The 22,811-nt window shown below is 36.4% G+C and overlaps 1 protein-coding gene across 1 annotated transcript in view; it reads right to left on the bottom strand.

The window, feature by feature from the left end:
* Positions 1-548: 548 nt before the first annotated feature.
* LOC148946390 (protein tiptop-like) overlaps positions 549-22,811 on the bottom strand; it is a 94,799-nt gene continuing 72,536 nt past the window's right edge. Inside the window, exons 2-3 of the mRNA XM_089098432.1 lie at positions 17,998-18,199; positions 549-6,947 (exon numbers count right to left, since the gene is read on the bottom strand). Coding sequence (XP_088954558.1) covers positions 4,709-6,947; positions 17,998-18,199 — 2,441 coding nt within the window. The 3' untranslated portion in view covers positions 549-4,708. The remainder of the gene's footprint in view (positions 6,948-17,997; positions 18,200-22,811) is intronic.

The following is a 22,811-nucleotide window of genomic DNA, read 5'->3' as shown; positions in this document are numbered from 1 at the left end:
AACTTGATCCTCTACTCTTTCTGCTGTCAAACTTAATATCACGCAAGCGTATACCGAAGTCACCCTGCCCTATTCAGACCAAGAACACCCCAAGAAAGGTCCAAAAAATATCTAGATATTGATTCTTAGGGCTTGACTCTTTAAGGGAGGTGCAAAAAAGATCTTAAAGGGAGGTGCAAAAAAAATCCAGACACTGACTACAGTCTCTTTACAATTCGAAAGATAGAATAAAATGTTTGACCCTTTGTTACAGCTAATAAAAATAATATGGGGTTTCATGTTCTTGGTCCAATTCTTTTTCCAAGCGGTTTCCAAGTTACTGTTTAATTTTTCTCTTGGTATGTTTGACCTTGTTTGGTTTTCATCTTTGGTTTGAATCGATCTTTTCAATATTTTTATTATTGAATAATTTATACATTTCTGACCAGTCTTATTTTGACATATTTGTATATTTGTCACTGCCTTTCTTATTTGGATTTACATCCAACTTTTTTTTTACATATATTTCGCCTCTTTCATATCGTCTTTCATATAGTCTTTCTGATGAATTTTTTTTTTTTTTTTTTTTGCAGTTAGCTTTAATAAAATCTGCTCTTTGATTGACGTCACAAAAATAAACCAATGAAATCAAAGCATACGCAAGTACAGGACAAAAATTGGTTCAACTCCTCGAGTCAATTTGAGTCAAGATCAACCAAATGATCCACTCCGGAAGCATAATTATTTGGCCTTTGGACTGTTTTGAACAAAATAGCTTTCTCTAAATTTTGACCGAATGTCTTTGGGGAAAAGGAGGCGGGGCTGGTTGTCCTTTGATCACTTTCGACTCTTAAAAAAGAACAAGAAGTTTAAATTTCCTGTCGAATGAGCCCCCTCCAAAGTTAATACCTGAAAAGTCACCCCAAAATTGACCTCCAAAGTCAATTTGAGTTAAGATCAAGTGTATCCCTAAATTTAGTCGGTTGCTGCGTCAATTTGAGCCAAGATCAAGCTCTAGTGCTTTACTAAATTTAGTAAACCACCTAAATTTACCTAAATTTAGGTCACCTAAATTTAATTGGTTACTGTGCAGTCGTGCCTGCATTAACACGTACAAATGATAAGCACAAAAAGAAAAAGACTTACTGAATTTATAAGAAAATTGCTAGAACTTATTTTCAATAGACCTTAGCATCTTCTGGAAACGTTCGAAATTCCTAGAATCGTGAGTGACATGGATCAATCATTTGAGAGTTCTAGAGAAAATTCTCTTGGAAAGGAAAATAAGCGAGTGATGTCATATTATTGATTTGTAATTTTGATACTGGAAACAGGGCAATAGCACGTTAACAAATAAACTCCCATTTGACGACAGGAAGACAACATAGTATCTATGATTTCGGTTTTCAAACTCGAAACATATTCACGGGCAAAAATAACTATCGAAAAATCAGCTTTCGATGGAGCATTTGGTATATTATGTTAAATATATAACATTAGTAAAATATCAAATCTTATGAATATAATGTTAAACATTATACTAAGACTTGGAACCCAGAATATCGAAAACCAGAGAAGTGGTGTCTTTGATGTTACCAGTCAATAAAAAGGACCCAAAACTAAATATTTCCTCTAGCTCAAAACCGTAACCTACATACATAGTTTGCTTTTTGTAAACGACCGACTTGCCCGCAGTCAGCCCCTTCTCCCCTCCAAATGATGACAGGATACTGTCTTAGGTGATAATGGTTACTAGAGAACCCTTAAAGGTTCAATCTTAATTTTTAAGTGTTCTTCGTAAGGAACTTCAAACTTAAATCCAACTTCCGAAAACACGTACAACAATTTTCTAATTCACCAAAACTATGGAAAAATATGGAAACATTGTCATAGAGTAATATTACTGCTATCGTTATGGGCGAATTCCCTAAACTGAGTCGTAGCTCAGGCCTTCTATACAGTATATATTTATTTATACTCTTAAAAATACCAAACGTCTAAATAATTATTTTAAATATGACATGTAAATTCGGAACTAAGATACTCTGCAGTGTGATTTAGTTGATAAATTCTGGAAAGACAATCTTTGGTGTTCAGGAGTCGGCAAAATAAGAACAGGGGTGGCAATTTACGAAAATGTAGGAGAAGCGAAAAAAAAATCCATTTTTTTTTCAATGAAGATACAACAAGGTATATTTTTAATTTTCTTCCAATTCTTTTTAATGAAAAAACAAGAAATGTATCTTTTTAAATATAAGGAGTAATTCCTCCCATCCGCAATAGGCACCTCTGGCACCTCTTAGCGCAAGTTTGCGTAAATTAAACTTGCTCCTATAACACAAGTTTATCGGATTAACCTATTTTGCACCCCCCCCCCAAAAAATCCAGGATCTGCCCCCGAAAGGGGTAGCGAGTCAACTTGGAGATGTTTCCAGGGAAATTTCAACTTAAATTCAGCGGCTAAAAATACGTGCAAAGATTAACCCGAAAATATAACTATCGTGCAAATGGGCCAGGAAATTTATCAACGCCAACCCAATCATCCAGCATTGGAAGAGGGATACAATAGCATCAAGCTAGCTTTGGATTTTGTATACTTCTGTGTACTAATAATGTACTAATTATAGTGTACTAATCAAGGCCGTGCCCAGATGGGGGGGGGTAGGTGGATTTAACCCCCCTCGAAATGTTTGTCTGACTCGTACAAACGTAACAAAAATGGATATAAACAAAATTTGTATGTGTTTTTTGAGGTTTTTTGTGTACACACCCCCCCCCCCCCGAATTTTTTTTTGAGTAAAACCCCTTCCGAAAAAATCCTGGGTACGGCTTTGGTACTAATGATATACACTATATAATACAGGGTACAATAGTAATAATAATATAGTGTACTAATAATAGCGTACTAATTATTCAGATACGATTAAAATTTCGAGCAGCCTATCCTATCCTCTTTAAACAAATAAAATAAACAAATTAGTCCGTAGTACTAACGAGAAGGTCACAGTCCTAAATCGTGGTTATTCACCCAAAGGAATTAAAATTTACTGCTGGTTGAACAGAAAAAATCTCAAATAATACTAGTATGTAAGCTTAAGCTAACGTATTCTGTAAGACTTGATCTTGATTAAGACATTTTGCAAATAAAAATCTTCAAATTTCTAGAACAAGCACAAAAAACTAAAACAATAGGCATTATACTCAGTATGGTTGCACAAAGATGCACCCCTAAAGGGGGTGGGGGGGATCCAGGGATCACATCGGTTTCCCTGGGGGGATTCGAAATCAGAATATCATTTTTTAGGTTTAACAAGAAAAGGGGGCCCTTCTGACCAATCTAAGCGAGGATTCCTCCTAACCGCCCTCGTATTTAGGCACGATGATCAGGTGTATTTTGGCGATGGGAGCCAATTTTTTAAGAGCTGACAAACGCAAAACTTTAGAAAGGAACGTTTTAGCATATTTTAGGACAGGCTGGTGACTTTTATCCTGGTTCGGTGTTATGACGCCTTGAAAACTGCTGCCAGTGCCATAGTTCATAGACGTTCTTTCTTGAATTAACTTAGTCTGAGTTTAAAACAAAATGGTTGTTAGAATTTAAAACTAAAGGGCAGAAAAAAAGCGAATTTCAAATAGATTTATTAGAAATAAATTAAGACGAATTTTTCCTTTTAATTCACATGCACTGAAAAATAAATATTTGTTCCAAAAAATTTAATGCCTTCATTATCAGAACTGTTCTTGGTTCATCACAGTAAGTTTAAAATAATTCCAATACGCTGAAAGTAAATATCTATGTATCCTTTATAACACTTTCAACCATTTCATACGGCGGAAGGGAGGGGGGTTGTCAGCCCCTAGTGCTTATTCTGGACGTAGCTCTAACCTATAGATTACCACAAAGTTTCCACCTATGACCCTAAATAACTCCAAAAGAGGTGGGAGGAAAACAAGAAACAAATCGTACAATCAAAGGGAGTAGTTATAGCAATCCACCAAAAATAATTAAAAAAAACACGGAACTGACGCGAACAAATAACCAGATTTTTCTGACTTAATTTATTAGTGCGGGGTATAGTTTCATCATTTTGCTCTGACATGGTTCAGTCCAATGCCGTATCCAGGGGGAAAAGGGGTTTGAACCCTCCCCCCCCCAGAAATTTTTTGTCAAACTCGTAAAAACGCAACAAAAATGCATATAGGTAAAAAAATTTTTACTGAATTTTTTAAGTTTTTTGTAGAACCCCCCCCCCACAAAAAAAAATCCACCCCCACAAAAGAATCCCGGATACGGCTTTGGTTCAGTCACTTGAAAATTTACCTGATAAAATAAGAAGCAGTATTATTTAGCAACATCACAACTTTAACGTAAAAAAAAAGCATTTTGAGCGTGTGGGCATTTAAAAACCTGTCCTCCTCAAAATTAAATCATTTCTTGAATTCAAGAAAAAAATATTTTTATGCGAAGTTGCAGTAACAAAAATATTTTAAAGGCTTGTACACATAAAGAGGACAAAAAAGAAAAGAAAAAAGACTACACAACATGTGGAATGCATGTCTCCGGCGCTTTTCTAAAGCCACTGATTACGTATCAGCTAGTAACTTCAGATTTTCACTGGTTTTTTTTTTATATACAGAGTACTATCACAGTTCAAAAAGCTTAACTTATACCGCTTGAAGCTAACAAATAGAAACACAGATTTAGTGGAACCCAAAACCCATTAACTGTCTAAGCATACTTAGATGATAATTGCTTTGCAAGTTCGCTGTACTTGAGGAACTTAGCATGCGGGGTTTCCTCAATCGGAGGAGGTTGAGGGCTTTGGCTGCTTGCTTTGCCGTTGGCAGATTTGCTTGTGTCTTTAACAAAGTGTACCTTTGATAGATGGTGCCTGTAGGTCCCTTTGCAGGCAAACTGGGTGTCACAGAATGTACATTTTATAGTCACCGAGTCATTATTAATGGCATCACTACAAGCCCAGCTGAAAGCTAATATTGCACCTCCTTGACCACTAGACCTTGGTGGTTGCACAGTGTTTTCTGTTGTGTCACATAATTTCTGTAAAGCAGCTAAAGGATGGGCCTTCCCTGGAGGCCTAAGGTTATCAATCATTGAACCTAATGCAGAAAGTCCTGACTCAGATCTTGGACTGGGAGGAAGAATATTACTTGCTGAGTGATCACTCGCTGAACTAGGAGAAGGACTTGGATTTTCTAGCTTTGTAGGTAAATCAGTTAGCGGTGATTGTGATTTCTGTTCCTCAGCATCCATTTTCTCTTCCTTTATCAAGGGGCTTGGGGGTTTTATTTCACTCCTTTCAGACAAAGAAGTTGACTCACTCGCACTTCGATGTCTAGGTAGCTGAAATGAAGCCGTATCAATAGCTGGTCGTGAAAATTCGGTGGATACATCTTGTTCTGCAATGCTATTTTTCTTTGGTATATATAAGCTTCCGCCACCAGAGGTACGTCGAGAACTATCGAAGCTCTTTTCTATCAGTTTTTCAAGAGCATTCAACACATTTGGTGGTTCATCAGCAACTGAATTCGGGCTTGCGCAAGTCCCTTCGTTGCTACTCGGTCTGGACACATCTTGGACATTGCTAGGAGAAATATTTGATACGGAAGATAAGAGCTTCTCATTTTGCTCCCGACCACCTTCGTCACACTTTTCGTCACTGTCTTTATGAAAGTCTGATTGAGCTCTTTCTATTTCCAAGAGCTTTCGCACTGGCAGTGCCTTTTTTCTCTTGTCTCTTGCTGCACGTCGTTTCCCGCCAGTTTCACTTAGTGATCGCATGATATGTTCTTTATAGTGTGAATTTTTTACCATGTGATTGCTAAGCTCTTTCAAACTTGAGAACGCTTGATCACAAACTTTACAAGTTAAAACGGTATTTACGGGATTCAAAGCATTTGTTTTGTCATCGGTACTTTTCCATGAGATGATTTGCTCCTGTGATATAATATTTGTATAATGCTGAGTCTGTTGCATATGAGATGTCATTTCTGCTAAGGATCTAAAACTCTGTCCACACCACATGCACTTTAGAATTTGTCTAGTTTGTTCAGCCCCTTTACCAAGCCATACATCTTGACCGCGGACAAGTTTACGCGGAAGTTGTACTCCATCTTTAGCAGTATCAGCGTTGATGCTGTTCCGTGGGCTTTTATTAGACGTCGTTGAAGATGTAGAAGATAAGCTGCTGGGCGACTGGCTGGTGAGTGCAGCTGTCATACCACATTGCTTAGATTCACGCATATGAGATGTAAGTGCTGCCAGAGAATCAAAACTTTGCTTACACCATACGCATTTTAGCACATCACGAGTCGCATCACCGCCTTTACTAAGCCAGTGATTTTGCCAAGTTGACTGACGGCTGGCGGTTAGTCGTTCATTAGGCAGTCGGCTTAGCTCACTCATACGCTCTAGAGCGTGGGTTGCATCCGCAGGAGATACATTCGCTGGAGCTATAGGTGATATAAGAGACTTTAATCCGTTCTTTTGCGAAAAGATAGTCTTATCAAGACGAGGAATTTTAGCCGCTTGAATCTTATCTGGGTGTGTATCCTTGCGTTTGTACGTAGAAAGATCAAGAGCACCATGATCAACGCTCTCTAACTTCTTTTCAGTTACTTCTTGTTTTGTCTCAATAGGAGAAGGAGTTTGCTTGGCCAAGGGTTGTATTGCTTGCTGTTGATGTGTTGCAAAGGCAGCTAAAAGAGGATGACCATAGGGTAGCCCTCCGATGCCTAAAGGGAAGTTTGTTGGAATAAAAACACCGTTATTAGGAACAAAACCAGGAACGCCGGCCCCAAAAAGAAACGACTGGGCAAGGGCATCCATGGGAAAGCCAGAAGGTACAGTTGGTGATACCATACCCCCAAACAAACTCGCAATGTGCTGTGTCTCAATTTGATGGAGCTCCCCTTCTTTTCCATAACTTTGGAGAGCATATTGGGGTTCCCTAGAAGAAAAAAAAACTTTTAGGAATTTATCAAACGAGCCTAACTAGATTAAAAACTTGAAAGCACGTGAGTTTTTGCATATGAGTCAATAAGATATCAACTGTATAATTATTCAGGTATTAACCCAGATGATGATCAGAGAGAAGAAATAGCCCTTATTATATGCCAATTTAACTCAATAAAGAACTTAACTAACCGCTTTTTAGAATTTAGGCAACCACCAATAGAGTGACACCGCCACCCCGAATTTTACACAAAACTCAAATTATGTCACGGATATTTTATGTTTAATGTTACATTTACGTATGAGTTTTTCTACTCTGAATGACAGGCATTTACACAGATTGGAAGAAAACCTCAGTTCCACTCCCTCCAGCAAAATACCTAGGTTTTCCCAAGGGCCATATCCAGAACTTTTTCCAGGAGGGAATGGGGGTACGAAAAATATTTACAAAACGCAAAACATTGTTTTATATGCATGTTCGTTACTTTTGTACGAGTCAGGAAAAATTTGTAGCGTGGGTGGAGGCTCAAACTGGGTAACCTCCCTGGATACGGCACTGATTTTCCAAATCACATTTTATATATATTCTATATAATTCCCCTATTTCTTATGTTTTTTTTCCAAGTTGTGCCTTATCTTTGAGAATCAGCCTCTCAGAAATAAATTCTTGCTTACGCGCCTATTGTAGAGGCCTCAAAGGAACATATCTCACAAGCTTCTGGCCAATTACTGCAATTATGAAAAACAAAGTCATCAACTTATACAATTAAGAAGTATCTTTGCACAGTTATGAATATATAATTAAAACCAGAAAATATTACAGTTCGGTTTCCCCTTTCTGTCAGACAAGGAAGGGCAAGCCGGACAAATTAGGCTTACAAATGCGAATCATATACAATCATTATGCTACCGAATTTCCATTATAAATGAGATTCCTTACTCTCGACTGTCAGTCATACACAAGGATAATTGTAGTCGTGGTTAGAATTTCAAAAGCTGAAAAGGTGGCAATAAATTCCAAAACCTTTCATTGCAAGAAACTGATGTCCAAAATGAGAATTTGCCCAAAACAGGAATTTTATGCCACCAAATGTTTCCAATGTAAAATTCCTAATTAAGGAACAGTTCCTAATGCAAATTCTAGTTCTTTTTTAACTGATCTTTTCATCTTCAATATTTGTTATTATTCTCCCGATATAAGGTATAAAACTAATGTTAGATAACAACGATCAGACCTTAATAGTTTTCTCTCTCCAGGGGAGCCAATTGACGAAAATTTAAGGGGTTAATGTACTTTTTTAAAATCTAGGAGGAGGGGCAATTGTGTTTTCTTTTTCATTGAAAATACCAAAAAAGCTATTTTTTAATTAAAATACAAAAATAATTCCTTTTTTTAAATCTAGGGGGGTGGGCGCATAACCCATAGGGGAGTGATTGCCAACCGTCAATTGATGCCCCCCTCTCTTTTATCTTAGTAATGTTAGATGGAATGGCAGGAAGGGAAAATGGTTTTCTAGTCACTCAAGTATGAATACCCTGGGAATGGGAGATAGGAGCTTTGTCCTCTTTAAGATATTGCTATTTTTAGGACTTTTTAACTTCTCTATTTTCTGTAAATTTGCCTATTTTTTTGTGTTTTTTAAGTTCTGGCCAGTTAAGTTTCAACTTCTCAAAAAAGGGCTAAAAAACAACAAAAATAGCGATGAACAACCAAAAATGTCCCAGAAAGGTTTGTTGACAATTGAATCGTAAGTTCTGTTTTTATCTGATTTGACTAAACATGAACTTAAGCATGGGGGCTGGTTGCCTAACTTTTTTTACGAGCAACATTTTTTTAGGAAAGCGACATTTTGGAGTAGTCCAAGGTTTATAGGGAGATAATGCCGTGCGTTCATACATTTTATCTATAAACAGATGCAATCGATATAAAATGAAAAGCTATTTTGCGCCTGGGGTTACAGGAAAGCGATATCTTGGAGTACCCCAAGGTTTATAGAGAGATAGTGCCGTGCGTTGATACATTTTATCTGTAAATACATACAATCGATATAAAATGAAAAACTATTTTGCATCTGGGGTTATACATATGGTTGTTAAGGTCTAAAGAAAAGAGCATTAAAAAGTTAATATTCTATTTTGTGCTAGTTCTCGATTCAATATATTTGGTATTATTTTGTCACACAGTTTTGAGATTTAAATTTGTAGGGTTTAATTTTTTGGCCAGAGGTAAACCCAAAATGAGGTCGTGGGAACAAACACCTTTCACGGTAAAAACAAAACGTTATTTCACGTTGGCAGCATTATTTCACGTTTGTTCAGCGTACTCTCTAGTTGTTGGATTAGCGTGAAAATACACTTTTTTAGCGTATAAGTACTTTTGCCGTACAGTTTCATTCCTCAAATATATAGTTACACTCGTTGAGTGTTCTATGAGCAGCTAATGACAAGCAACTCTTGCGCTTAGGTCGCCATTATGGTTTCATTATAATTTTTAGAGAGATGTTCAATGGCTCAATCAAAACGTATACGTTGAAAGAGAATCTGCCTATTTAGGCCAAAATTTACATCTTTGGTGCAGTTGCCAGCCGTCTCCTCTCCCTTCCTGTTACTAGCCCCAGTTATTTGTCACAAATTTTAGTGACTTTTTCCCTCCCTTGTAACGTTTTTTCCTTATACCAACTTCTACTGATGTCTTTTTGACTGTCTAGTTGGAGTCGTCTGGTTAAAAAGTAGAAAAATTTGTATTTGAAAATGAAAAACAGTTCGGTGGTGTCTTTCAACAAAATGTAGAGAGATGGGGGTACATCCATTGTTAAAAGTTTAATAGGAGAGAGTTTTGTTGTTTTTTCAATAAAAAAACAAAAAAAGGTATTTTTCATGGAATTACCAAAGCACAATTTTTTAATCTAAGGGGGGTACAAGGGGTCACTCTTTGTCAGAAAGTCACCTTGTTGAGTCGTCTTTGTCGCTCTTTGTCGAGGGGTCACTTTTTGTTGGAGCCCACCAAGCATGGCAGTAATGTGCCTAAAAATTTAGGGACTGAGCCAAGCGTAGTGGAACTGTGCAGCACACGTGGCGTTCTATGATTTACACCAGGCGCCGGGAAGTCAGCAGCCCCTCAAGATGAAATTCATCATTTTAAAGGAAACTTTTAAAATGCGATGAGCAAGTTAAAATAAAAAAGCTAAATGAAGCCAAGACTCCAATGAACTCCAGTGAATAGCATTACTCAAGTCTAGTGATCTAAGGTAATTTATTTAGTTATTTATTAGGCCCACTGGCAACCCTGACCGTCCTCTCTCTCCTCTAGAAAAATAATTCATCCTTCCTTAAAGCTAAAAATAGTGAAAGGGTATATACAGAGGAGGAGGTCAGGCATTCAACAACGCTTCATGGTTAGACCAAGAAATTACATAAAAAAATATTTTATTCAAAATTTGATAAATTTCGTGAAAAATTGCCCCTATTTCTTTCTCCCGGCTTGCCCTTTTCTGAAAATATTCCGACTGGCCCCGTAGACACCAACCGTAGACCCTAACGATATTGAGTTAAAGATACATCGATCTAATGCTCTAAAAAATTATCTAGATTTAAGTTTTTCATTTGCAAAATACAGATAAAAAGCCCAAGATTCTTAAGACTCCTAACATTGCAAGTAATGAATATAATGGCGCATTTATATCTAATTAAATAAAAAAAACAAGTTTTTTAAATTGAAAGTAGGGAGCGACATTAAAACTTAAAACGAACGGAAATTATTCCGTATATGAAAGGGGCTGTCCCCTCCTCAACGCGCCGCTGTTTACGCTAAAGTTTTTTATTGTTTTAAAAAATAAAGCTGTGAGACAAACTTTAGCGTAAAGAGCGAGGCGTTGAGGAGGGGACAGCCCTTTCATATACGGAATAATTTCTGTTCGTTTTAAGTTTTAATGTCGCTCCTTACTTTCAGTTTAAAAAACTTGTTTTTTTTTTATTTAATTTCTGATCGTTTTTTAGTTAATGCAGCTTTTATTTGCATAAAAATTTTACTTTTCTTTTGCTAAATGGATGTATTTAAAAATTAACTTACGTAACTAACTTCTATATTCGTATATTATTCCTCTGGCAAAAAATACAAAGTTGCAGATTTTTGCAGATATGAGCTTGAAACCTATGTAATAGGGTTTTCTGATACGCTGAATCGGACGGTGTGCTTTTCATTAAAATTCTTTCACTTGTAGGGGATGTTTCCCCCCTCTTTAAAAAATCGAGTAAATTTTCTCAGGCTCGTAGCCTTTGATGAGTAATACTAAACTTAATAAATTTTATATATTTAGGATCAGCATTATAAACTCATTCTTTTTATACATTTATTGACATCAAAATTTCGTTTTTAAAAGTTTCGATTACTATTGAGCCGTATCGCTTGTTTTTTTATTGTTTTTTTTTATTACGTATATGTTATTACTTATATGAAGGGGTTCTCCCCTTAGTCAATACCACGCTCTTTACGTTAAAAGTTAAAAAAAAATTTTATTAACAAAACACTGAATCAAAAAGGCCGTTTAATTAGAATATATAGCTCTTTTGAAAGCACTAAAAAAAAACTGTAGCGTAAAGAGTGAGGTATTGACTTGGGGGAGAACCCCCTCACATACGTTATAATTTCTGTTCGTTTTAAGTTCTAATATTCCTTCTTACATTTCAGTTGAAAAAACTTATTTTTTTTATTTAACTTCTGATCGTTTCTTAAATAATGCTTGGAAATCCGGCGCCCCCTTCATCGAAATGTCCCTTACCCCACAAAAACATCCTCCACGGACATATTCTCCAGAGTATTCCCCTCCTCTAGCCCCCCCCCTCCAGAAAAAATCCTTCCTGAAAATGGTTGTATACTTCCCAATAACCAATAAATAATGCTGGCAAGTCCGGCGCCCCCTTCATGGCAATTTCCCTTCCCCCATGAAAACTTCCTTCATGGAAAGATCCTTCCATATAGCCCCCGACCCGCTCCTTCCCCCACCTACCAGAAAAAATCGCCTCTGAAAAAGACTGTATACTTCCCAATAACCAAAACGATATGTTAACATTGAGTAAAGTTCACAACTTTCAGCCCTCCCCCTGGGGACTTTGGGTGATTAAGTCATCCTAAAAGACATATTTATAATATTTCTGACAATGCTGAACAAAATGGCTATCTCTAAATTTATATAGGGTGACTTTGGGAAAAAAATGAGCGTGGGAGGGGGCCTAGTTGACCTCCATTTTTTTTTGTCACTTAAAAAGGGCACTAGAACTTTTAATTTCCGTTCCAATGAGCCCTCCCACGATATTCTAGGACCACTGGGTCGATACGATCACCCCTGGGAAAAACATTTTTGTAGATAGGAGCTTGAAACCTCTACAGTAGGGTTCTCTGATACGCTGAATATGATGGTGTGATTTTCATTAAGGTTCTTTAACTTTTAGGGGGTCTTTCCCCCTTTTTTCGAAAATCGGCCAAATTTTCTCAGGCGCGTAACTTTTGATGGGTAGGACTAAACTTGATGAAAATTATATATTTGAAATCAGAATTGAAATCTAAATCCCTCGATATATCTATTGGTATCAAAAACCCGTTTTCTAGAGTTTCGGTTACCATTGAGCCGGGTCGCTCCTTACTTACAGTTCGTTACCACGAACTGTTTGATATGATGTCATTCAGAATATAGCTGCCAATATCAGACTAAAACTGAAACCCGAAAGTTATGATTCGGGATAAGAACGGAGAATTACTATAAAGGATTACTTTGATCAGTCATAAGCGTCAGTTTATTCGATGCTAATGGCCAAGATCTATTCAGCCAAAACACCGCAAATCACTCAACATTTCAGGCACTCTTAAATGATAGTGGAAAAATTAGGAGGCTGTAACTTGGCAGCTGGAGTACACCACTGATTGACGAACTTTTTTTGTCTGTCGCGAGAGTATGTTAAAATTGTGACCGTTCTGTGGATACCTCGTAAATAGAAAAGCGTCAACTTCTCAGGAGAACAAAATATGATTTTGCCACTTCTTTTGTCACTCTTGTCACAGAGAAACATAAGGGCTCTTGTGACTCAAAAACAGTTTTTTTTTTTTTTTGAATGCTTATAATGTCACACGGAATAACGAATCATGCGGAATTTAATTCTGTTTATTGGATCCTGGTACACGGAAGAACCAATGAGGTGTTAAAAAAGGTGGGACAACTTGTATCTCCATAAGTCTCCCTTTCTAGCATACGCCAAAGGAATAATGCCACATCACTGAATAACAAACTTTTCTTTATCTCTGTTTTCTCAAATTTTCTGTTTTCTGTTTTCTCAAATTTCTTTCTTTTCAATTGCAATAATTTTCTCAAACTTCTAAATTTTCTCAACAATTTTCGCAAACTTCTAAATTTTCTCATTAATTTTCTTAAACTTTTCATTTTTCGGGAGAAGAAAACTCACAACTTTTTTTGTTAGCACCGAGAAACAGAGGGACTACTTAGGAAAAAACTTGTGACGCAAAACTGGTGATCCTTTTTAATTGATCAAAATGTCTCACAGGAGAACCAATTAGGTGAAATTAAAGTTTTTATTTTCTTTTATTGGCTCCTAGTACACAGGAGAACCAATCACGTGTTAAAAAAGGCAGGGTATTTGCCTCTTATTTGCCTCTCTGTCATACCTCAAAGGAATGGAATTCTGTCATACCTCGAAAGAAAAGGAGGAATGGAAGGAAAGGAATTACCCACTTTTAATAATTACCCTTTAATTTTCTCGGTACCGTTGTATTATCTGTTACACACGCGCGATATTGTATAGCGAACACGATAAAAGAAACTAGTCATGCAGGTTTCTTTCAACGGACAATTCCTATGCCGAGCATTGCAAACAGTGGTTTAAACTTTAGTTTTTTTGGGGTTGAAGGGGCAAAAAAAGGTACCTAGGCTTGGTTTGGTTACGTATTTAATATATGCTATGCTTTACCCCCCCCCCCCCCTGATGTGCAAATATATAGCCGAAATGTGTTTCAAAGTATTAGATTTTTATCCTATTTTGTTTTATTTCATTAGCATTAACCAAACTTCACTTTTCGCGTGTGTTACAGATAATAAAACAGTACCCTTTTCTCTTAAAATTTAAAAGATATTCGGCCGGCCTGATGCTCAACAGTAGCTAATTCCACACAGAAGTTCCAAGAAACTGAAATCAGGACCAACATTAAGCAAATCCCAAGAATTAAAACAAGCAAAGAGGGGGAAATAGTTTTTCCTCGATTCTGACGAAACAGTATATATGACGTTTGGTGTTTGTCTAGAATATGGGAAGGCCTACACACGAAATAAAGACCGCATCGAAATCTCAAAGTCGCTATTGATAAACAGGTTTCCGTTGCATAGTGAGATATTGCTCACTCCGTGAAAAAAATTTAAACTTAAGTTTTTTGGGGTTTAGGGGGACTAAAAGGTAGCTATGTCAAGCTAGGTTAGGTTAGGCTACGTAATTAATATATGATATGCTTACCCCCCCCCCACTAATCTGCATATACATAGCCCAAATTTGTTTCTAAACTATTATATTTTCATCCGGTACTTGGGCATTATATGGGCACTTATAAAAAGTCAAGTTTGGTTAATGCTAATGAAATAAAATGGAATGAATATATAATAGTTTATAAACAAATTTGGGCTATATATTTGCACATTAAGGGGCGGGGGGTAAAGCATAGCATATATTAAATATGTAAATACGTAACCTATCCTAGGTACCTTCCCCCCCCCCTAAATCCCAAAAAACAACGGTTTAAATATCGTATACGCAATCAAAACCACGCTATCATTGTATTACTCTAGCGATTAACCCGTCAAAAACGGGTTTTTCGTGACTGGTTTCCTTGTAAATGCCCGTATATTTTAAATACCATTTCATCCTATTTCGTTTTATTTCATTAGCATTAACCAAACTCCACTTGTGTGGAGTTTGTCAATTGAAGTTATCAAGTATTTTGCAGTAGGTTGCATAGGTTGCATCCAAGACATGGCTAATTTTAGACAGATAAAAGCCAAGACTGATAGTCCAAGAAATTGAGAGGTAAGTGTTTAAATGGCTGGGGCACGGGTAAATGGCGGGAGTATGCATGAGTCTCTTATTGGAGACATACTTGTTTGTTAGGTACTTGTTTGTTAGATTCTAGAAAAGTACCCGACGTTTTTCCGTTTTATACCTATCATTTAGCAGGCTCTTTGGCAAGTTTAGCAAATAAAAAATTTAACTAAGTACCAACCGAGACTCGTGTCAGTAGCCATTCTGCAAAGGCAGTAAAAATGTATTATTCTGACTCACACTAAATTAGTTTTTATTCGCTGATACACGGTGAACATTTATTACATCAAATGCGAAAGGCTTTTAAACAGGAAAATTTATGTTCGTCAAAGAACCTGAGCGAGTCGCCGCTCGGGCGCTCTGAAGAATTTCAATTAGACCAGTTGGCAACATCAATCCGCCAATTCCGATGTGACAGCCATCAATCTAACCTTTTTTGTGTCGAATCAGACGTTAGTCATTCGTCATTTCGGATTCCTCATTTATTCTCTGGATTCGACATTAGTTTCACGTAAAGAGCCAAGATGAATTTTTTCTTCGATTTATGTCAGCAAAGGATTGAGACCAATCACATCGATATCGACGGATTGATAACTTATAAATGGGGTTTCAAAATTTCTTCTAAATTCACTTTGTTCATTCAAGTTCTAACGGTGAGCAGTTCATAGTTGGCATCCGTCCAGCCACAACAGCAGGTTTCTCTGAAACCTGAAAACCGCAGTTTTCTAAGGCCTTTCTTATGTTTTTTTTTCAAAATTACGAAGTTTTTAGTGCAGTACCATATTTTCGCAAATGTTGTCACGTTTAACCGTAAAAATAAATAAGCAGAAATTTACTATATAGATTCGACAACGCCTCACGTTCGTAAAAATTCAAACATAAACAATCTTCTTATTCCTGAAGGTAACAACGCCTTCAAAGGAAAGCTATACCTTCCTAAGCTGTTTGGTGGCATGGGTTTTTAACTTATTTTTTGCTGATTTTTCACCCAAAAAATGGTTCTTGAAAAACCAGTTTTGAAAAATCCAAATACAAAAATCTTAACATTATTTTTACAGGAACCAAAAAGTTCTAGTACAACAGAAAGTCCAATTTTTTTGGTACTTATAAACAATCCAGAAAACACGCGAAGAACCGCATCTAGAATCTAATGCAGTTTCCGCTGCCTTGCGAGGTATTGCTCACTCCGCAAAAAATGTTTTCATCCTATTTTGTTTTATTTCATTAGCATTAACGAAACTTCTTTTCTCCCGTGACTACTAGATTCTTAATAAGTACCATTTACCCCAAATTTGTTTCTAAACTATTATATTTTCATCTTATTTTGTATTATTTCATTAGCATTAAAGAAACTTCACTTCTCGCGTGTTTTCTGGATTCTTAATAAGTACCATTTTTATTGAAAAAAAAGTCCAACGCCAAACTATCTGAAATCGATAACGGCATTACGAGCATTAATCGATAACTGAGCATAATAATATTCTATTAAATATCAAGCTTTTGATTAAGAACCTAATTTTCTTTGGATTTGTACTTGAAATTTCTTGAAAATAAGATCATTTTGTCTTTGAACTAATTTTAATGGTTATGAGATAGTTAGGGCTTGGTTACATTGGGCAATGGCTAGTAAAACAAAATTATATACAAATGACCTTTATACCCTTCTGGCAAACTTTTTTTTTATTGTCTATACCCTTTGGCATAAATTTTTAAAATCTTCGGGGGGGGTTAACATTTTTTTCAATTTCATTCAATAAAAATACAAAAAAAAGTATTTTTCAAGGAAAATACCCAAAACAGTTTCTTTTCAAAATCCAGAAGGTTGGACCATACTCTCTACACCCCTTCCCCCAAATTACACCCCTTTTTTGAGGGGATAATCACCCAGACTGCACATAGACTTCTCAAGAAACGAGATGAATAAACAAAAAATATCTGCACGAGTGGGGCAAAGGCCCCCCTCTTTTTAGAGAACTTACTTACGAAATAAGCAGTATCTTTAACGTAAACTGTAGATGGTTTCACTAAATGTTCATTACAAATTAAAGCAAACACACAAAGAATAGGTAAGTAAAGGTAAGTAGGTAAGTAATAACACACAATAGGGAAAGTATAGAATTACAATAGAAATCGTAAAAAACAAGGTTTTGGGGAGCACGGACTGATTATTTTCAAGTGATCGAAATATTGTACCATTTTAGATTTTCTATATGATTACTATCTGACTAAATACTGTTCTCTTTCACTGTCTTATTTTGCTCTATTTTATTACTTTTCATAACATTTACTTTTTATTCGATTATTTTCTTACTTTTTTTATTTCTATTTGATTACTTTTATTTTTTTATTTAGACTGCTCTTATTATAGTATTTCTTGAACAAATCGTTACAAATCCTTATACACGGAAAGTACAAAATTACAATCAAAAGCGTAAAAAAACAAGATTTTGGGGAGCAACGGCCGATTATTTTGGAAAAATGGAAAAATTGTGTGATTTTAGATATTTTTATGATTATTATCTGATTAAATACTTTTCTTTTCACTATCTTATTTTACTTTATTTAATCACTTCTATTAGCACTTACTTTTTATTCGATTATGTTTTTACTTTATTTACTTATATTTGATTACTGTTATTTATTTCATTAAGGCTGCTCTGTATTACAGTATTTTTGAACTAAATAGTTTATGCTTAGGAGGGTTCATTTTTAGAGTCTTTTAATTGATATGCTATACATGATAAACGAATAGAAAATGGTTGAAACTAAATGATAAACGAGTGGGAAAAGGTTAAGACTAAAAAGAGGTTAAGACTAAGAATAAAAAAAAGACTAAGACTAAAAAGGTTAAAACTAAGAAAGAGACGACCACTTCATTTTTATTTTTGATTGGTTTGCTTTTATATTCTTGTTATTAAGTTTTTCCAAAAAAAAGAAAGAAAATGCTAGCTAACCTTGATGTTACAGGACAATCGCCTTCATCCTTAGCAATTTCGCTTTTTTCTTCTTCTTCATCCACTCGCAGTTCTCCTTCATCTTCAGTTTTACAACTTTCCTCGTCACTCTTGTCATCCTCTTCTGGATGAGGAAATTGAGGAAGAATGGAACTGCCAGTTGCAGCAGCAGCTGCAGCAAGCGCTGCCATCTCTTCTTCCCCTTAAAAAAGGAAAGCTATATAATAATGAGAAATATGATTTTAGAATGTTGACCAGTATAGGCTCTCTACTATTTTTATATTATTTTTTTTATATTATAAATACGCATAAAAATACGCATGGGGGTGGGAACACCAAATATTTTTTTTGTGTTTGCTCATCTGTTTGATCATGAAGTATACGTTTTAAGATGGATTTAGTCAAACTGGATTCTTTATAAATCAATTAGTGTTCGGTGACTGAAAGGTGAGTTTTCATCTTTCGGTACTATCCGTTGTCATGAGGGAATAACCTTATACAAGTACTGAATCACTTTGAGAGAAGTTCAAAAATGGAAACGTGGATTTTGGCTTCTGCACAGCTCAAATTACAAGCCACTATTCTACATTTGGACGGTTTTCTAATTTTATTAGATCAAAAAATGAATTACCGTTACAATCGTAACTTCAATAACCGTTAACTCCAATAAACGTTAAATGCTCCACTTATAACTCCAATATGCTAAAACGTAACCCTAATGGAATCGTAACCATTTGAATCGTAAAAACAGACAAACCACTTCTTGAAAACGCACCACCTTATATATTCCCTAGATCAAGAACGACTGAGCAAAAAATATAAACAGAACAGTACTCAAATGTTTAGAGCTGTGTATTTGAACTGCTTTCAGCCGGGCGTCAACTGTCATTCAAATGTGATTGACGTCTGATTGACATCTAGAGGCGATAAGTTGTAGTATGCTGATTACAATAATAGACTCTTGACTTTGCTATGGAGGCTAGTGCTAACATATAAGAGCTTCCTGGCGTTTTGAACTAGAGTCATATTAGAAAGAGTGACACGTCTACGACAGTCGCTGACTCTAGCACTAATGGAGTATCAACGAAGAGGCATGTCAGTGGTCGACAAAAAAGAAACAAAAAACCACTTTTGAGGTGTCAAATAAAACACAATCAACCAATAACGTTGTAATTTTGTCGGCATTCTATCGCTGTTATTCCTAAAAGGTATTTATCTGACATTTTTAAAATTCTAAAATATTTACCAAAAACCAATTGCTGAGCAACATTCAAAGGGATGATCGCCAATCCAATACATGTACAATCACACGTCAATCCTCCTTACCCTGCTAATCTTCCCCTTGAGATTAGCTTTGCAAACAGTTTTTGCTAATTACTCCGAAAATAATTACCAAAAACCGATTACTGAGCTGCATTCAAAGGGAAGATTGGCAGGACAATGCATATTCAATTACATTTCAATCCTTCTTACCTACATTACCCTGATGATCTTCCCCTTGAGAGTAGCTAAGGAAACGGTTTTTTGGCAAAAAATTCTAAAACAATAGCCTAAAATTGATTGCTCAATTGCTTTCAAAGGGAAGATTGGCAGGGTAATGCAGGTTCAGTTTTACTTCGATACTCCTTACCTAAATTGCCTTGATGATCTTCCCCTTCAGAATAGATAAGCAACAGTTTTCGGCAATCACATCTAAAATAATCGCCAAAAACGGATTGCTGAGCTACATTCAAAGGGATGATCGGCAAGACAACGGATGTTCAATCACATTTCAATCCTCCTTACCCTGCTGGTCTTCTCCTTGAAAGAAGCTTAGCAAATAGTTTTTGGCAATTACTTCGAAAATAATCACCAAAAACCCATTGCTTAGTGACATTCAAAGGGAAGATCGGCAGGTCAATGCATGTTCAATCACACCTCGATCCTTCTTAGCTACGTTACCCTGATGATCGTCCCCTTGAAAGTGGCTTAGCAAATAGTTTTTGGCAATTACTTCGAAAATAATCACCAAAAACCCATTGCTTAGTGACATTCAAAGGGAAGATCGGCAGGTCAATGCATGTTCAATCTCACCTCGATCCTTCTTAGCTACGTTACCCTGATGATCGTCCCCTTGAAAGTGGCTTAGCAAATAGTTTTTGGCAATTACTTCGAAAATAATCACCAAAAACCCATTGCTTAGTGACATTCAAAGGGAAGATCGGCAGGTCAATGCATGTTCAATCACACCTCGATCCTTCTTAGCTACGTTACCCTGATGATCGTCCCCTTGAAAGTGGCTTAGCAAATAGTTTTTGGCAATTACTTCGAAAATAATCACCAAAAACCCATTGCTTAGTGACATTCAAAGGGAAGATCGGCAGGTCAATGCATGTTCAATCACACCTCGATCCTTCTTAGCTACGTTACCCTGATGATCGTCCCCTTGAAAGTGGCTTAGCAAATAGTTTTTGGCAATTACTTCGAAAATAATCACCAAAAACCCATTGCTTAGTGACATTCAAAGGGAAGATCGGCAGGTCAATGCATGTTCAATCACACCTCAATCCTTCTTAGCTACGTTACCCTGATGATCGTCCCCTTGAAAGTGGCTTAGCAAACGATTTTTGGCAATTACCTAACAGTGTAAAGATGTCAGATGCGATCTTTAAACGTAATAGCGACGATTTGCATCCAGACTCAATTATCTTTCGAGGAAGGGCACAAGTAGGCCTGGATGTAAGAATCTACAGGAGGGGGAGGGGTCATTAAAATAAGTAAAATAGAGGAGTCATATGGAAATTCATAAAATAACGTAAATAATTTCTGAGACAACACTGGCTAATCATGATAAAACGAAAAAATAGTAAAAAAGAGACAAACGAGGATTATACAAGCCAGTGAAAAATTTTCACTGGCTTGTATAATCCTTGTTTTCTCTTTTTTTACTATTTTTTTGGTTTATAAAATAACGTAGGGCAAATATTAGCTACACAAGAGTCTATGGCTGAAAAAGGGAGTGGACCCAAAGCCCCTCCTCTTGAGTTTGTACCAGGGCATATCGGTCACATTTTCTGGGTCACAAAAGGAGCTAATAAATAATTTTGTTTCATAGGGAACGGTAAAGGTGGTAATTGGTAAGGCGGCAGGTAGGGGCAATTGTCTGCCTAGACTCTTCTGTGCCCCTCTAAATTTAAAAAGTGGCTTGCTTTCTGCATTTTCGCTGAAAAAATCGAAAAAGCAACAAAATTGTCCCCCTACGTTTTTCAATATAGATTTTGAGCCCCCCTCCCATATTGTTGTGAATTTGCGCCGCTTGGGGACCGGAGAGATTCAAGTTTTATCTGGAAAACTTTTACTGTGGTTTGTACCAAAACTTAAGGTTGAAGATTCCGCCAAAATTTAAGCACTGGTTTTTTAATTATTTCAAAATATCATAAGAACATCATGCTGTTGAAAAACATAAGTACAGTAACGTACTAGCAATTTAGTAGTAACCCAATTATCGTTATAAAAAGAGCTTATAAATAATCACTATTTAAACTGTTGCCCATAAGTATTTTAGGCGGATATTAATTTCAAGACTGATTATCAAGATGGCTTTTTAAACTGAGACAATAATTGAACATGAAGAACCATTGTCTGTCTCTCATTGCTGTTAGAGAGTGATTATGAATAGATTGTAAATATAACCGAGATAAAAGACCAGCAATATATTAAGGCCGTATTTTTTTTACTCCAAGACGTTTTATAAAAAGCAAGAACAACAATAATATTTTCTATATAAAATAGCCAAATATTAAAACTTATGTTAAAAATAAAACTATACGTTGAAATTGTATGCAAAAATAGACGTTAAATCAGAGGCAACGCTGTAGCGTTGCCTATAGTAAAGGCCATACGGCTGCAAATGTTTTATTATTTATTTATTTATTATTTTTTTCCCAGAGGCACCTCATATGGAAAGGGTTATCGTATAAAGTTCAAACAGGGCTCATTCGATTGGAAATTGAGAGTTCTAGTGCTCTTTTTAATAGTCAAAAGTGATTGGAGGGCAACTAGCTCCCCCCCCCCATGCCCATGATTCCCCCAAACACATCCAATCAAAATTTTGAGATAGCCATTAGGTTCAGCGTAGTTGATTTCCAGATAGAAAATATATTTTGAGGAGGACACTCCCCCACAACCCTCAGGGCAAGAGTTTTAAGTTATGCCCTGGGGGCATATAAGGTTTTTATAGAAGGCGTTGTCATAGAAACTTCAAAACAGGTTCATTCGATTGGAAATTGAAAGGGTTAGTGCCCTTTTTATTAGTCGAAAGTGATTGGAGGGCAACTAGCACCCCCCCCCCCCCCCACCACACCCATCATTTCTCCCCAAAAAAACAATCAAAATTTTGAATAGCCATTTTGTTCAGCGTAGTGGATTTCCAGATAGAAAATATATTTTTGAGGAGGACACTCCCCCTCAACCCTCAGGGCCAGGGTTTTAAGTTATGCCCTGGGGGCATATACGGTTTTTATAAAAGGCGTTGTCGTAGAAACTTGAAAGGGGGCTCATACGATTGGAAATCGAGAGTTCTAGTGCCCTTTTAAATAGTAGAAAATAATTGGAGTGCAACTAGCCCCCCCCCCCCTTCACGCCCATCATTCCCCCAAACACAACCAATCAAAATTTTGAGATAGCTGTTTTGTTCAGAGTAGTTGATTTCCAAATAAAATATATGTTTTTGAGGAGGACACTCCCCAAGAGACCTTAGGACAAGGGTTTTAAGTTATGCCCTGGGGGCATATAAGGTTTTTAAAGAAGGCGTTGTCATAGAAACTTCAAAAAAG

Source organism: Artemia sp. Qi Xiang Cuo, chromosome 12 (genome assembly GCF_049724085.1).
Source record: "Artemia sp. Qi Xiang Cuo chromosome 12, ASM4972408v1, whole genome shotgun sequence".
Lineage (NCBI taxonomy): Eukaryota > Metazoa > Arthropoda > Branchiopoda > Anostraca > Artemiidae > Artemia > Artemia sp. Qi Xiang Cuo.
The sequence above is the reverse complement of the archived record's forward strand: the minus strand, read 5'-3'. Positions and strand labels throughout refer to the sequence as shown.